The sequence below is a fragment of the Lactuca virosa genome, chromosome 1 (assembly GCF_052849685.1).
Source record: "Lactuca virosa cultivar CGN04683 chromosome 1, Lactuca_virosa_CGN04683_v6, whole genome shotgun sequence".
Lineage (NCBI taxonomy): Eukaryota > Viridiplantae > Streptophyta > Magnoliopsida > Asterales > Asteraceae > Lactuca > Lactuca virosa.
In genome coordinates, this window is record NC_136426.1 from 26985854 (window position 1) to 27003553 (window position 17700).

General features: G+C 34.4%; 2 protein-coding genes and 2 long non-coding RNA genes across 14 annotated transcripts; all 4 read right to left on the minus strand.

Annotated features, from left to right (window-relative positions):
• Window positions 1-1974: 1974 nt before the first annotated feature.
• On the minus strand, window positions 1975-4996 carry LOC145157962 (Leucine-rich repeat (LRR) family protein). Its single transcript, XM_079076947.1, has 9 exons — window positions 4597-4996; window positions 4144-4213; window positions 3965-4011; window positions 3540-3648; window positions 3016-3101; window positions 2851-2941; window positions 2578-2663; window positions 2367-2453; window positions 1975-2256 (listed from the first exon to the last, which is right to left on the minus strand). Exons 1-9 carry the CDS (start codon window positions 4693-4695, stop codon window positions 2146-2148), a joined length of 786 nt encoding a protein of 261 aa, XP_078933073.1. The 5' UTR covers window positions 4696-4996; the 3' UTR covers window positions 1975-2145.
• Window positions 4997-8663: 3667 nt separating this feature from the next.
• LOC145158026 (uncharacterized) lies at window positions 8664-13099 on the minus strand. Of its 11 annotated transcripts, none has more exons than XR_013737240.1 (12): window positions 12337-13099; window positions 12200-12259; window positions 11879-12074; window positions 11443-11567; window positions 11071-11171; window positions 10545-10691; window positions 10331-10458; window positions 10080-10145; window positions 9680-9843; window positions 9334-9612; window positions 9082-9124; window positions 8664-8986 (listed from the first exon to the last, which is right to left on the minus strand). It is a non-coding gene; the product is annotated as an uncharacterized LOC145158026 (long non-coding RNA). The 11 variants fall into 11 exon arrangements; XR_013737256.1 differs by lacking the exon at window positions 11071-11171 and having other exon boundaries at window positions 9334-9417; window positions 9523-9612; window positions 9692-9843; window positions 12337-13098; XR_013737258.1 differs by lacking the exon at window positions 11071-11171 and having other exon boundaries at window positions 9334-9417; window positions 9523-9608; window positions 12337-13098.
• Window positions 13100-13598: 499 nt separating this feature from the next.
• Window positions 13599-14954, minus strand: LOC145104139 (uncharacterized). The gene is made up of 2 exons (XR_013707008.1): window positions 14463-14954; window positions 13599-14368 (listed from the first exon to the last, which is right to left on the minus strand). It is a non-coding gene; the product is annotated as an uncharacterized LOC145104139 (long non-coding RNA).
• Window positions 14955-15344: 390 nt separating this feature from the next.
• Window positions 15345-17461, minus strand: LOC145158258 (UDP-glucose 6-dehydrogenase 5-like). The gene is made up of 2 exons (XM_079077196.1): window positions 17329-17461; window positions 15345-16954 (listed from the first exon to the last, which is right to left on the minus strand). The coding sequence occupies exon 2, from the start codon at window positions 16928-16930 to the stop codon at window positions 15488-15490; it is 1443 nt and encodes a 480-aa protein (XP_078933322.1). The 5' UTR covers window positions 16931-16954; window positions 17329-17461; the 3' UTR covers window positions 15345-15487.
• Window positions 17462-17700: the final 239 nt, after the last annotated feature.

Here is a 17700-nt window from a genome sequence, read left to right on the forward strand (position 1 = left end):
GGTAAAAATGTGAAACATCGTTGCATAAATAAATATTTAAGTGATGTTTTGGTTCTAAAATTAAAAGTGGTTGTATATTTCCGCAAAATTAAACTATTTTATTACATAACTTGAAAAAATATTATTGTTTAAATATGTACGTGGACCTTTATATAAACCTATTTAATTGTGGGAATATCTTTATTAAAAAGATGAACCAACTTCCAATTAGTCTTTAAACCACAAGTTTAAGCAAAATAGGAGGTGAGCTTTTAGTGCATGAAGGAGACTCATAACCATTTGAAGTGCTTGATTGCCCCAAAAGCAATCTTGTTGTATAAAGTAAAGCATGTGAGTGCTTAATTGGTCATCAACATTAACTGGTTATTAATTAATTCTTAATCCCAAAGAATTTATTATTAGGTTATGACCACATCAAGCTTTAATCATACATCATACAACTAAACCCTTCTCCAAAATTAACAACTATACAATTTTCTGTACTATTTTGAATTTAAAATTATTGATTTGAAGAAGGGATCTATAAATCCAAAATCTATATGTTATCGTGATGAAATCAACATTGCTCGCGAAAAAGAAAATAAATTAACTTGTTATAAGTTACAAATTTTACTCTTTTGTTCCACAAGGATCTTGTATGTATTGTATACCAATCATAATAAAGTGCATGTGTTCCTTTACAAAAGTGATAATGGTTTCATGTGTTTAATAAACAAGTTTCTCACCAGCCATGCTTAAAAAATACTCTTTAACAAAGAGTCAATCAAACCAAACCAAAATAAACTCCTTAAAAATTCAAATGGTGGGACCCACTCTCTTGGATCAAGCAACCATTAAGATTACTAAGATAAAAGACTTAATTTAATGTCACTAAACTAACATGAACAAACTGTTAAATTGAAAAATATTGACATAGTATTTTTTATATGTATAAAAACTGTTTGAATTGCATTCTTATAATTGTAATGGCATTTGATTCTTGTATTTTATATAGATAAAAAAAAAAGTTGTATTTTAAAATATTAATGTGATCCATAACAAAAGATGATATCCCCCAAAGTCCCACCCACCATCATATGCATAGTGTTGTCCCTTGTTTATTCCTGTTTTGGTGTTGCAGTTTGAGCTTAGTTCACCAAACAGGCTGCCATCTCCACGTGGGGCACAAATAAATGTAGATTCATGTTTAAGTTTGTTAAATAATTTATTTTTCTTGAAAAAAAAAATTATGTTATCTTATTACAATTAGCATTTTATAAAAGGCTAAATTCAAAAATTAATATTTCATAACAAAGAAAAATCAATCATTGTTTAAAAAAGTTCCACATTTTCCATGTGTTTTACCTAAAGATGTGATACACTTCTGTGTCTTCCATTTCTTTTTTTGAGTAGTCCTAAAAATCACAGTTGTTATCTTAGAAAACTTAATAATATACTAAGAGAGCTCTATGGTAAACTATTGTAACCAACATTTGCTTTAAATGGATCAATCCTATGTGCCATATTCCCTTAGGTTACGTTTGTCATACAGGACAATACATGACTCAACGACAGACAATATTGATTAGGACAAGACTGGACAAATTGTCTCTGCTATTATCGATGAGGAGGACATTAACGTCTTTTGCACACATAAGACATCAAAGGCAACTCCCGACCCAGATTGTTTTGCCTTTTTGGGAAATTGCATATTTTGTCTAGTTACCATTAGTTTTATTAGTCTTAGTCCAGTAAATATCAAACACAGATAACACTGTTATGATTTGTCGGTGTCCTGTGAAACAAAGACGGTCTTAGCATCCTTGTCTTGGTGCCCACCGCCTTGAGTCATGTGTTGGCCCGCTTCAATGTCACCAATGTCACCGGCACTAAAGAAGCTTGACTTGCAATAGTGTCCACATAATCACTCATAAAGTAACGCCAAAAACACAAAAAAGAGTATAGGAATGACATGGACATGTCTACTCAAAATAATAATAATAATAATAATAATAACACTTTGTCTATTTCAATTGCAGATACATTTTTAACTTGTAATTCAAGTATGTTTTGTTATGTACAATAAGACCTTCACTAAATATGAACTCAAAATTAACATATGATATGATGTAAGGCCTTCACTAAAAATGGTATGGAGGTTTAATTTTACAGATCGACGCCTTCATCAAGGCCTTTAGAACCCATCATCACATTTGAATCTATCTTTTTGTCAAATTTCTTTTTCCTCCGAGCTTCAAATTCTTGAAATCCTTCCATCTGAGAAGATTTCAAATCTGATCATCTCATGTTTTAACCAAACTAATTTGACTTCAATGGCTAAATTGCAGCAAAATTGAAAATCAGGAAAAGGAGACAATAAAGTTTACCGATTGGAATTGATCCATAGATATGGGATTATTATGCAGTGAAATATTTTGTAGAGTCTTGCATTCCTTCAATAAACTTGGAGGTATCTGTTGAGCAAATGGTGTGAAAATTAAGTTTTGAATTGGGTAAAATTTTGATGCTCATAAACTACCCCTAATCTTTCTACATTAAATTACATAAACACCCATATGTAGTAAATATTTTGCAAACCTTTTTGACTTTGTTATGGTCCAAGCATAGTGACTTCAGGTGAATGAGATTGCTGACCGAAGGAGGCAGTTCTTCAATAGAATTTTCTAGAAACCACAAAACCAAGAAACACGAAGCTGATTCAGTGAGAGATGTGAATAAACAATGTTTTATTTTTTTTTTCTTTTTCATTTCTCCAAGATCGATTATCTATTTGCAACATGAAGTTGAGTACACTAATCAAGAAAAAAGAGAAGCAAATATTAAATAATTCCTTGAAACAAAGAACTTTACCATTTGCTTGTAGCTCTTCTAAAGAATAACAGCTGCCAATAGATTCCGGAAGAAATTTCAGTTGATTATTTGACACATTCAACAGCAATAACTGCATATTCAAAAGCTCAATTGAGTTCTAAAATTTCAAAATTGATTAGTAAGTTGGTAGATGAAGCCACTTACATTGCGCAAGCTTCCAATGGTTTCGGGCAGGTTGGTTAACTGGTTGCCCGAGATGGATAACCGCTCAAGTTTCACAAGTTGGCCCACTGAAGAAACAGTTGTAAGGCCTCATTTGTTACACAGGACAAGACAGAACAGAACAGAACAGGACAGAACTGAACAGTACAGAGCATAACAGACTTGGACCGTTTCACCCAAAAAGGTGGGACAAGACCTCGCTCTCAATCTCTCTGTCTCTGGAAAAAGACGTAAACGCCCTCTTTGTCATTACCATTAAAATAACCCTAGAAAGTTTGTCATGTCCTGTCCAATTCTGACTGTAGTGTAACAAACGCAGCCCAAGGAATCAACATAAAGCCTTAAAATTAGGAATTTATGAAAAATAAGACATTCAACGTCTCATGAAAATTGCAATGTCTGACTCTGCACGGTTTCCAAGGTTTTTTTTTTTTAGAAAAAAAAAAGGTCAAAAACGCAATTTTCATGGGATGGAGGAAATGATGAACTAGATTTGGTGTTATTACATTCATCGGGTAAAAAAGTAACTCTATTTTGATCGAGATTTAATAGCTTCAAAGACTGAAGTTTTCCCACGTTCCCTGGAAGGCGCTCGATTATATTTTCAGCCAATATCTGAAAACAAAGTGTTGTAGTTTCAGATATTAATATTTGTTGATTAACGCATACAGACATGTTAGTCGTTAATCATGAGACATCCCACAAAGCCCCAAAGTTAGCAGCTTAAATAAGAATTCTATTTGTCAATTTAAAGAACTGATTCAAGAAAAGGTCATGAAAGTTGTAAGCTTGATCATTCAACCTTACCCTGAAACAAAGTTGTGAATAGAATGATGCATGCTTGGTAAAGTTTAGAATTGAAGATTAATACTTTATTTCATATATATAATAGATTAAATAGAAAAGATAAATCCAAATTTGTGATTCTTACCAGCCTCTGCATGTTTACGAATTTGCTGATCTCCTCTGGAATGTCAGCTGTGGTAGCAGAAAGAAAAAGTTAGCAAGGGAAAGTATTAGATTTTTCTATTAAGTCCTTCTTTCTGTGTTAGGTCAAAAAGAAACATCCATATAGTTTGTCAGATTAAGTTGTGTAAAGAGAAAATGTACCTAATTTGTTGTGTGTCAAATCAAGAGTCCGTACTGATCTATCCAGCTCAAGAACTTCATCTGGAAACGACTGGTTCATCACATAAACTTAATTTAGTTTTGAAACATGTCTGATTAACTAATCAAACATAAATGTCTTAGCTAATTGGTTAAGAATATAAACGATTATTTCATCTCCATAGATTCAAATGGCTAAAACCCCTATTCCTATATGCTAATGTAACAGGAAAACACACATGGTGGACATTTTTGCCCATGTTCAGGATGGATTATGTGTTTGAATAATTTCTTTTGATACATAAATTAAACAAATATGAACAAAAAGCCGATATCTTCCCACGGAAATTAAGCTATTTATCTTAACACAATAGTTTTTATGGAAAAATCAAAATGAAAGAACGTATAAAACAGTTGCAGATAAGGGTATTTAAATATACAGATAAGAGTGTGTGCCTTTAATTTGGCGTCGCGTAAGCCCACAATGCCGGTGGCGCTCCACCGTGACAGGCGGTCGGCTTTGGAATCAGCAGTCTTGCTGGCAGCACAACCCATTGATCCTCGCTACCGGATTGACCAAGGACGAAGAGGGTCTCGTATTTACTCCAATGTTTCAATTATTAAAAGGGATTTCTTGTGGGTTTAATCTTGTTTCTTCGAAATCGAAATGAATCAAAGAGAACAAGAGAAAACCAATAACGATGATGATGATGAAATGGGGAAGACTTTGAACGACAAAACCTGGGCGCTTGTCTTGTTCTCTCTTTTGGGTTTGACAGATATCCAAGTTTTAGAGAAACTGATCAACGAATCTGATTTGTAAGTTGTTATATTTTTGGTAAATCACGTCTTTCTTTTTCTTTGTATTTAAGAAAAAATCCAACTTTTCTAAGCGAAAATTCAACGTTTGTTTGGCTACGCAACCACACGGATTAACGGATATATAATTTTATTGGAATGCCTTTGTTTTTTAAGAATGAATCATATAAATTAGCATTTGTCTCCACAAGAAATTTGATATATCAAAATTTGTGTTTTAAATTGTGATCTTGTTTGAGTTCTTTTATCAAGATTGATAAAAAACATGATATTTATATTTATGCAAATTCATCTTTTATATATGGCTTAAGGCTTAAAGACTTGATATAATATCCGTATTTTATGGCTATAATGTTTGTCTAATTTTGATAAAAAATGAAATTTTTGAAAAATTAAATAAATAAACTAATTAAACTACAAAAATAAATAACTAAAATCATAACAAATGTAATAAATATGTTGGATAATTCAGAATCCTCGACAAAATCTCATCTAAGGGTAAAATAGGAAAGTTCTTTTTTATTAAGTTTATTCTTAGTTTTTAGTCAAACACCTTATGTTTTAGTATAAATATAGGACCTTAGTTTTTTCTTATTTGTATGAAAAAAGACCCCTCTTTGTTTTGCTTATTAAGGAAGAGCCTTTGGCACCAAGTAATTGCCCCATGTTCTCTTTTTTTCCTTTCCTTTTCTTTTTTGTTTTGCTTGTGTTTGAAGCAAAACCAACATTTGTTATCGGAGCCTAGGGATTGTGAAGACCTAGGGCAGTTAGTTTGAGAGTCGGTTTCAAAAAAAAGTGTAGCGTTTCGCTGTAGGGCAGACGCAGCGGGAATCGGGTTACATTGAAGGGGGTGTGATTCAGTTTTGATCGCAAGCAACCCCATTTTCTCTTGATCTGGTTTGTTCTAAGGTAGCGAGAGACTAATAGGAGGCGCGGAAAAGACGAGCGAAAATACATCAAAGTGGGTGGCTTTGATTTGGTTCGTTTTGCGGGTGACGGAAGACGGTAAAGGTGGTCTTGACCTTGTCTTGTTGTTTGGTGGAAGATTGCTCTCGGAGCAAGCTTGATTAATGAGACTGGGGTTGTCAAAAGAAGAATAGGATGTCGTTGGTAAAAGAAGAAGGTTCGATGACGTATCAAGTTTCGATTTTGACTCCAACAAATTATCCGGTGTTTTCAATCAAAGTTAAGTTGATTATTGATGCATACGACATATGGGGGACGGTTGAATCGATGGCGTTCGTTGCAAGAAAATCTTGGAATATGATTGATCGGAAAAGGTATGGTTGTCAAGACATGAGGGGAATGGACAAAAAACATGGTGTGAACATTAAGGCGGTGGAAGTTCAAATCGGGTGGCTTTGGGTGTGGTCAAGGAAGAGGTCGTTGATCCAGGAAAAGTCAAGATGGTAATGAACATGTCCAAAGAGATGTCATGGTATATGTTACATGTGTTGTTAACAATCAAATGGATTGAGAGAAGACTTTTGATGTGACCGAGGTGAAGGTTGGGTGTCCGGGAAAAGTCGAGAATTGAAATGAAAGACGAGATGAAGAAGTTGCTAGGAATGAAGATGTACGAGATTCTGAATTAAGCGGGAGAATGTTGGATAATTCAGAATCCTAGGACAAAATCTCATCTAAGGGTAAAATAGGAAAGCTCATTTTTATTAAGTTTATTCCTAGTTTTTGTGTTTAGTCAAACACCTTATCTTTTAGTATAAATATAGGACATGTGTTTTTTCTTATTTGTATGAAAAAAACCTTTCTTTGTTTTGCTTATTAAGGAAGAGCCTTTGGCACCAAGTAATTGTCCTCTGTTCTGTTTTTTTCCTTTCCTTTTCTGTTTTCTGTGTTTGAAGCAGAACCAACAAAATAATTATATGTGAAGTGAGAAATAAATCTTAACTTCAAAATAAAAAGTTAGATTAAAGGAACTAAAAGTGTCAATTAGCCCAACTAACTTTGACTTTGTATTGGAAGCACTTTGCTAGAATATTTTTAGACAGGGAGGAATTGAATGGAGAAGAGATAGAAAGAAAGAAGATTATTGGTGGATAGATGGAGAGAAAAAAAACTTAGAAGGTTTTTGGGATTCGTTTTTAATCAACTTTTTGACTTTTAACTTTTTTAAAAAGTTAAAAATTACCAAAAGTTGTTTGGTAAATTGAAAAGTTCTTTTCAAATCAACTTTTAGCTAAGAATGAAAAGTTGGTCGGACAAAAAACAGGAAGGGAAATCTCCACAAAAGTCCTAAAATTTTACCCTAATTTACGAAAAAGTCTCAAACTAAAATTTGTTTACGAAAAAGCATGAATTACCGGTAAAAATGTCGATTTGACCCCTTTTTTCCGGTTTACCGGTTTTATTACTTACATGTTTCACTAAAGTCTCATTATTTTACCCTAATTTACGAACAAGTCCCAAAATAAAATTTACTAATGATTTGGACCTTTTCTTAATGTAACATACATTTTTATCAGTTTCATTGCTGACTTAGACACCTAGTCATTAAATTAGCTGATAAGATGAATACGATGAGTTATATAATACCACATTTACTGTAAAATTTGATACCCATCTCATTGGCTCATTTATGACTATGTACCAACAAAATGTGTTTCCAATAAAAAAGGGCAGAAAACGAGTTGATGTCTGATGAGATGAATATATTGGGTTACATAAGATTAGATAGACAATTTGATATTTCTTATAAACGTAAAAAAATAACGCCGTTGTTGTTAGTTTATGTAATTATTGTAGTCTTCGTTGGATGCATTTTATGTTCCAAAAAGATATCCAATACATCAGGATATCAAGTTTTATGCTAAACATAGCATTACTCCGTATGCGAGCATAAATCTCAGCTTCGTTATCGGCCGCTATTTCGGCTCTCTCGGAGTTCCGGATATAGGGTTTTTCCTTGCTCTTTTCCCTTGCATCGAAGCTATATAACTCAACATATCCATCACGTCATCTCATTTAATGACTAGGCGTCTGGGTCAGCAAATGAAACCGGTAAAATGTATGTTACATAGACAAAATGGTCAAATCATCAGTAAATTTTATTTTGGGACTAATTCGCAAATTAGGGTAAAATAATGGAACTTTAGTAAAACAGGTAAGTAATAAAACCAGTAAACCGGAAAAAATGGATCAATTCGTCGTTTTTACCGGTAATTCATGCTTTTTCGTAAACAAAATTTAGTTTGGAACTTTTTCTTAAAATAAGGTAAAATTTTAAGACTTTTTTGGAGATTTTCCAAACAGAAATTCTTATCTTTTTGTGAATTTTAGCTTTTTGTTATTTAATCCCAAACATACCCCTATTGGCATGTAGGTGACACAACAACATGACACGAAAATACACCACCCTGCATTATCGGTACCATAGGGATGAAGGGGTGACCCCTCCCACCACCCTTGTAGATAAAAAGCATATTAAATATAATTAAAAGCCCATATTATTAATATAAGCAAATTGTTTTAATGCTAACACTAGAAAGTTCCCCCCCACGTTGCGGGGGCGGAAGGTGATGCTTTTGCGTCAAAGTAAAGTACATTGCCCAAGTTGTTAGCCACAATAAAATACGTTGCCATTGTAGGAGATTTGTCCATTTACAAACGTGTAAATGTTATAATAAGAAAATACAATCCAATAATTGGATAGAATTTCCACAGGACAATGTGTTAATAAGAAAATATATCAAAGTGTTGCAGTATGCTATAAAAATAAGAATAAAAAATAAAAATGTACATTCGCACAACAATCTCCCTATACGGAGATTTAATGACCAGATTCACACTATTAGAATTATAACAAATTTTCTTACCTTGAAAAGCTTAGGAGCATAATATTTAGATCGGTAACATTCTTCTCTTCTCGGAAGATTGCACTTATGTTAGTTCTACTTACGCTAGATAAATAAAAAAAAACGTAGCTCCTTGCCCACCCTCGAAAGGGCCAAGGCTTTATAATCGGGTATAACTCGAAAGTCGGATTGTGCTGGATTCCTGCATATAGAAGCTGACCATACCATTATAAATTAATGCCACAACTATTAGATAACGAAATGATGTGTATTAAGGCATTAAGGGCCAGAAGAAGTTGGAAAATATTACCTCATTGCGTTTAATCCGGACAACATAAACTCTGCTACCTGCCCTGCACAGTAATTACATGAAAACATTAGAAAGCAAAAACCCATGATAAAATATGAGCATACACATTCATATCATATGACACACACATACAAAGTGGATCAGACATACACACATCCAAAATTTATTATGTATCAATAAGTACTTTTCAACATCAAAATTCAAATAAATTTTGAAAAAAAAGGATCATAAATCATTTCAACTCCAACTCACCCGATAAACATGATAATCTGAGCAGTTCTCTCTTCCTCTAAAAACACCTATCCTTGTCAAAATTGAAAAACATGGATGTCTTGCCTGCAATATATAAATAAAAAGGGAAAACGAATGTTTATATAAAATTAGAATTCAATTTAATAAATATTAAAAAGTAATAAAACAAATCTATCTTGCGGTCTTGACATCATCCGAAGGATTGTCCCCAATCATGCAAGCATTGCCAATATTTATTGTGATATCACATGGGCGGATACGACTTTTCAGCATTCCTATCTAAACAACAAAGATAAAAATCATGATTTAATAGTTTACAATACAAACTTTCATAACAGGGACATACTTGTCGTTTAACCTTCAAATGCTCCCCACGACCTTAGAACAACTTAGGCGGCTCAACCTTAAAGTTTCCAACAGGGACAGAGTTGTCATTTCACATTCGCCACTCTTGGTTAAATGTTCAAATACCTTTGTGAAAACTACCACCGAATTCAACGTCTTTTCTTCCTAAAAACATTTGTGAATCAATTTTAAGTAAAAGGAAATCGAAAATTGACCATATAGTAAAATACAAAATTTTAGTGTTATTTAACATTTTCTAAAACCTATAAAAATATTTCATATCGTTAGTAATTTATTATACTTTTACCATTTTATATGACCAAAAAGGAAAAAAAAAATCAAATTTAGACTAAATCATAAGGCATAAACCGATACACATATGGTTGAAAATATTTTCTTACTATGCCTTGTATATAACTCTGATGCTGTAAAATGGTTGTCTTCTAAGTTTCTGCACGCACACGGTCCTGCAAAACTATAATAATTAGCCTAAAGTTTAAAGAATAAGACCAAGTGGAAGTAGAAAATTTTAGAAAACGTAAATACCTTGATATGTTAAAATGTGAAACATATCGGTTTCATAGTATTCTAACAAACAACATTTAATATTGAAGTGCGACATATATATAGTAATGTTGTAAAAAGAAAATACATGTATCTCCTCAAAGATATCCGGCCATGTGATATTCTTCTCCCGCATAAAAAAAAGGTTTGATGTTACTTTTTTTAATGCAAAAGACAGAATATGAAGCCGACTTCTGAGTTTTCTTCAATTGTTGCCTGCCACATTGCACTTCAGATCTGTAAAACTATGTTCCATACGATGTAAATGTATTCTACAACAAAATTGCAAAGGGTGAATTTACCTTTTTACATGATTTTCACAGCAAAATGGCCAAGATACTCTGTTCATCCTCATCCTGTTGAACTAATGCTTTGGAGGTCCCGAGAGTTTGAATTCCAGATCTTCTTGCTACCTCCTTCCTCATGATGCTCTCTTACTTCCCCTGTCTCTAATGTGTAAAATTCGAAACATTAAAATTGATTAAGAGAGAAGGCGGAAGATTGAAAGTAAATAATATCAAAAAACTTTAGGATTTCCTTCAACAACTTTTCGTCCACCCAGAACCTCACAACAGAACCTCTCTGTGAGGTTGGAAATGGATTTTTTTTCAAAAAGCCATGAAACTGCGTTAGTAATAGAGGCGAAGTTTCAGAAGAATTAAGAAATCGCTGACCACGGGGTAAACGAAACTTCGATTGACATCCCCAAATGTTTATGATACAACACAGGTAACGATTTTTTTTCCTTTAAATTCCCCAGAATTTACAGAAAACAGGAAAGAAGACATGGATAAAAGAAGAGAATAATAAAAAAAATCCAAAACTAACCTTCATGAAATTGAAGAAATTGAGGTGTACATGAACTAATAGGGATTTAGAGTAGTCTTAGGATAGCAAAACCATCGATGGAAAGCCGAGTTCATACATTCCTCCAGTCGAAACAATGGTCTCACCATCACAGTGTATAATAATAAAAAACATAAATAATATCAACCCAAAATATATTTTTATCAACTTCACTTCATCCTAAGACCCTTATAACTAAAAATATATTTTTAGAAAGTAATTCAAAAGCGTTAATCTCATATATTGTATAACTTATTAACATGTATATATATATATATATATATATATATAGCCAAATTACTTGCATACAAACATGAATGATTTACTATGATAATCAAGTTAAAGAAAAATTACCTTTTTTTTCTCATATGATGCTTTACATGGACTTGACTTTGTTTGCTTTCCTTTTCTAACTGCGTTCTTCTTAACAGATGCGTGTAACTTCTTTCAGCTGCATAATGCATTATAATCTCTTTCAACTGCATAATTAATACCTTAGGTGTTAACTCTTTCTGTTATGAAACATTAAATAACAATACAATTTTACAAAAAAATTATACATTGCAATATGTTTTTTCTTTCTCATTGTTTCACGTTTCATTATTTATAAAAGTTACCCTTCACATTCAGTTCATGCAGAGTAAAACATTAAAAGCATGAAGAACATACCATTGTCATTTTCTGCAACTTATTCTGTTCAAATTAAAGCAACAATTTAAGCTAATTTCATTATTTGATGAAATGATGATCAAAAGATAATTTAGAATTAGAACAATATGAGAATTAGTACCAAAGGAAACACCACCACACAGCTCCATGGATGCGGCCCTTTTCAGAATCTGATTCATGCCAAAATCATAGTGTTGTTTTCCAAGCATTTTAACAAACGGTTGGCGGGCATAGGATATAACCAAGTCTAGTAAGGAACCATCCGGGAAAAAAGTTGACATCTCATCAAAGTTGTCTCATTTACACATTATTAATGTCTGCAAAGAAGGTGAAAAGTATTAACCAATGACCAAAAAGATGTAATCACAACATCATAGGAAAAGGGTAAATCTGGAAACATAAACGAAATTGAAGAAGATAAAAAACCTAGCAGTCAATTTACCTAATGTTATTAGTATGGCGGCAACGGGAAGAGAAGGTGGAGATACCGGTCCTCTTTTCTCTGAAACAAAACCACAACTGTCATTAATTAAATGCAAAAACTTTAAATTGAGAAATCTAAAAACATAATAATCTTACCCTATGTGTACAATTTCCAGAACTTAAAAGAGATACAGAGAAACATGGACGAAGGCTTATAAAAACAGACTGACAGGAAATGGTTAAGGAAGTTTTTGGCTGCATAGTTTCTGCTCCAATTTAACCTACTTCCAATCTGTTCTCGTATGCAGGTAAAGATGAACATAGATAGATGTAAAAATAAATACACACACGGTTTCCTTCTCTTTGGCCCCATCGGAAACCTTTTGTTCCCACTGATCGAACCCCGTTCACGTTGAACCACTGTGGAAGCAAACCCACCGAACACCCCCTTCTTCTTCACTGTTCGCGACACCTAACTGGAGAGCAATGGCAGACCCCCTCCAGCGGCGGCCGTTGCTGCTACGGTGCGTTTTCGTTACTACCGACCGGTTACAAATCCAAGCCACCCTTTACCAAATCCTTCTTCTATTTCGTTCGGGTTGCGTCATCATGATCAGATGGAGACAGTATGAGGCGGTGGATTGAATGGCAGTGGCGATGAAGGAAAGAGGAAAAAGAACAGAAGGAATTATAGCAACAGGAGTAAAGGTATGGAGAGAGTGGAGGCGGTGGATTGGATGGCGGTGGCGATGAACGTTAGCAAAATCGATCGGTCGATCGGTGGGGTGGGGGTGGTTTTAGGGCTAGACGTTAGCAAAATCGATCGGTGGGGTGGGGTGGTTTTAGGGCTTCTAGACGATTTTGATGGGAGAAGAAAAGGTTTGATAAGAACAAAGAAACTGAACGACGGATATTTGTTATCATGGAGGAGCGCAAACAAAAATAGAGGGACCGGAAATGTAATTTAAAGGACTAAAATTGGTCAAAATGTCTCAGGTTTACTATTAAAACCTTTTACAACTTTAACATATATATATAATAACGTGACATTTAAGAAATTAGGGTTCGTTACGTTCATAGATTCCTTTGAAATCGTATCTGGATGAAAAAAAATCAATGGAACTGAATTACATTGAATTAAGTAAAATCTATATTTGAAGGAATTTATCATTCTTCTACTCCTATTGAAAATACAAATTTATCCTTCTATATGAATCAAAAAACAAATACGACTCTTTTATTTAAAAAAAAATTACTACATAGTTTGTAATTGGTTTTTTCATTGAATTCATTTTAATACGTGACCACATTTACTGTTTATTATAGTTAAAGTGAAATTTAAAATCAGTTAGATTTTATAAAGACAATTAGAAAAATATAGCTTAATAATAAATAGATTATAATGAATCATAGTTAACTTATTTTTAAACACAAGTAATAATTACAAAAGAATAACTAAGGTTGTGTTTGGTTCGCAGAATGTTTTTGAAAGGTATTTAAGTTATTTGCACAATTTACCTTTAAATTTGGTTGATGGGTAAATGTCACGGTAGTCCAACAAGCTTTTCGGTTTTGGTTTAAAAGGTCTTTAATGTTAGTTTTTGGCACTATAAAGGCATATACTTTCTTGACCTTTTCGGTTTTGGTTTTAAAGGTCTTTAATGTTAGTTTTTGGCACTATAAAGGCATATACTTTCTTGTGACCTGTTAAAAAGGGTATTAATCTCTTTTTTTCCGGTTTCACCGGTAAAAAGGATGACATGGTCATTATCCTTTGAGTTGTAAAGTCAGATTTGGGGTAGTAAAGTCAAGCCACACAGAAATCATAAATACAATGTTTTCTCCAACAAGGATCCGACGAAGGTTACATCCACGATGCTTTGATTTTTCCATTCTTCATCTTCAAACCTCAATATCTCATAATCTGTTTCTTTTCTTCAAATTTCAAGATTCACCATCATAAATATTCAATTCCCTCCCAAACCAACATCAAAATTTTCAGTTTGTTCACAATCTCATGAAGACTACTGCATCTTTCAAGGATTCAACCCTCTTTGGAGTTTCACTTTCCAATCACAGTCAAGTCGATTTCAGCTCATCAATATCTTGAACAAACATCTTTCCCCATCTTCATTGTCAACCACGATGGATGCTGATGGAGGCTTTTCTAAATCCTTATTCTTCACAACTTCAAATCCAATGGAAGAACATATCCAATCAGAAGCTCAACTAAGATAATAATGTTATAATCAAATTAAGTCATTAGGTTTGAAAGAAATTACTTCTTCATTGTGCATCATCACAAAGATGTTGTACCACATGCTCAACAAGTTGTACCTTATAACGCTCCGTCAATATCATCTTTCATCAAATAAAACACAGATCGGAGAGTTTAAGCTAGTAAAAAAACACAAGTTCTTCGTCAGGGAATAGAGTACAGACTTACCACATATTTTTCTTTACTTAATCATTGAAGGTTTTGAGGGGTTTTCAGTTCTAGGAAGCGAAGAAACTGAAAGACCGGGAAGAGAATCAAAACTATCGATTTATGAAGGGACATCGGCGTTTCCAATTAACCAGAATGGTCACATCGGCATTCCAAATCGTTGTTCGAATGTCTTCGAAACGTGACCCCGATGTATGATCGGTGTAAAATTAAAAACGGAGAACATTCCAATCCACTTTGCGTTCCAAGGTATTATGTCTCGTATGATTCTCTTGATCAGAATGGTGAGAATTAAAGAGGTGTAACCGGTGAAACCTTTGGCTTAGGGTATGTGTGAAACTGTGAGTTGGATTTATACATTAATTCCTTTTTTTCTTAATCTAGAAAAGCCACATCATCCATAGACACCGGGTATTATAAGTCATAGGTACCTTTTTAACCGGTAAATATGAAGTTTATACACTTATAAAACGAAAAAATAACATTAATGACCTTTTAAACCAAAAAAGAAAACTTTGTGGGCTACACTAACATTTACCCTTTGTTTGATATGTTGAAACTGAATTCCATGACAACCAAACGTATGATAGATTATAATTTGATCGGATTTTAATTCTTTCAAATTCGAATTTACTCGACCGATTTATTCCTTAAAAATGCATTATATTATGCTTACGAGACTCTCCTTTTGTTTCTTTGTCATCCAAAATTTCGATAATTATCAACTCAACAAATTTAAATATTTTATTTGAAAAACGTGAAATACATATAACAATGCTAAATCACAACAAAAAAAAATAACATATATTGTATAATAAGAAAATAATTCCCAACGTATAAAGTCCTTCAAATCCTCAAACCTTATGCCACAGCAGGCATATCCTTCAACCATGAATCCAATGGCTTCCCAATTGAGTACACAATGAACCCAATCTCCCTAAGTTTCTGTGGATTCACAACATTCCTTCCATCAAACACAAATGCTGGTTTCTGCATACTATCATAGATCTTCTTATAATCCAAGTTCTTAAACTCATCCCATTCGGTCAAGATGCAGAGTCCATGTGCACCCTTAGCCGCCTCATACGCATCCCACACCACACTCACTTGCTTCACCGAGCTCGGGCTCATGGGCTGCAGGTGCACCGGGTGGTCCCAGTCAAACTTGTTCATCGAAAGATCCCTCTGGATTTGTTCTTCAGTCACTTGTGGATCATATATGTTCAAATGAGCCTTATCTCCTAGCAACCCTTTGCACACATCAATGGCAGGAGTCTCCCTCGTGTCACCCGTGTCTTTCTTGAATGCAAACCCCAAAACCGCAATCTTTTTGCCCGAAACTGTGTTAAACATTGATGAAACAATCCGGTTCACAAAACGATTCTTTTGGTAATCGTTAACTTTAATCACTTGTTTCCAATAGTTTGCCACTTCGGGTAACCCGTTGCATTCACAAATGTAGACCAAGTTGAGAATATCTTTTTGGAAACAAGATCCACCGAACCCAACACTGGCGTTCAGGAACTTGTGTCCGATCCTGGTGTCCTTCCCCACTGCGTGGGACACCTCCGCCACGTCAGCCCCAGTTGCTTCACACAGCGCTGACATGGCGTTCACGGACGAGATCCTTTGCGCCAAAAACGCATTGGCGGCCAGCTTGGACAACTCGGCCGACCAAAGATTGGTACAAAGGATCCGTTCCTCGGGCACCCAATGAGCATAAACAGCTTTCAATGCCTTAATTGCCCTTTGACCATCCGGGGTTTCTCTCCCTCCGATCAACACACGGTCAGGGGCAAAAAGGTCTTCTATCGCCGTCCCCTCAGCGAGAAACTCGGGGTTTGACAAGATCTGGTAGTTCACCCCTTTGCTGTTGTGTGTGAGGATCTTTTCGATAGCTTCAGCGGTTTTCACGGGAACCGTTGATTTCTCAACCACGATCTTGTCAGATTTTGACACGTCAGCAATCATACGAGCAGCACTTTCCCAGTAGGTGAGATCAGCAGCTTTTCCAGCACCGAGGCCTCGAGTTTTTGTGGGTGTGTTGACTGACACAAAGATGATGTCAGCCTCAGCAACATGCTTTTCAACATCAGTGCTAAAGAACAGATTCTTGCCACGACACGACTTCACCACGTCATCAAGCCCTGGCTCATAGATCGGGAGCTGATCACTGTTCCAGGCATTGATACGGGAGACTGATATGTCAACCACGGCTACCTCGATGGCTGGACATTTGAGGGCAATAACTGCCATTGTTGGACCTCCAACATAACCAGCTCCAATACAACAAATCTTCACCATTATCCTTCCACGAATCTGTATAGCCTATAAACATAAGAAAAGATTAGATTTTTGTTAAATCCCACATATATTTCACCTTGGGAATGCAACAAAATTCAGAATCTTGATCGAAAGTTTGACCCTTTTTGTTGAAAAGATAAGAACATGATGTAAGATGCCATTTGCTGAAAAATTCAATGTGTGTACATACAGAATAAGACCCAAAACCAGTATTTCTTGAGAATTAAAGCATTTATCATACAGAATTATTAGATGAAGGTGAGATGAAGCTACAATACTACGTCACAACACATTTTTCTATATGAAATCAAGGGAAAAAAATGTTGAAGAAAGTGCATAAATTGGGAAAATCTAATGAATGAGGAAGAGCATTTGGGAATTGGGATCAAAGTTTGTACCTTTCCTGTGAAAGAAGTTGCAGAGAAAGAAAATGGAAGAGAAGTCGTTTTCTGCTGAAGTTGAGTGAGGGAGGAGATCTCTTTAAATACCCATAAAATAAATAACTTAAGATCTGAATTCCTAGGACACTCAAAAACCAAGCAAAGTGCCAAAAGTGAGATTTAGAACATTCAATACGTTTTTAATACCATATATACCTTTCAGTAGTTAACAAGGGAATTTCAAGTGCTATCTACTTAAGTTTTTTTTATTTTCTTTTCAATTTTTCAGTCCCATTGATGTTATTATAATAATATTAAAGTCGGAATTTTGGCAATTTGTTCACTTTTTACCTTTTAATGGTGGGGTAGAACAGAAAACCGAGGTTACTA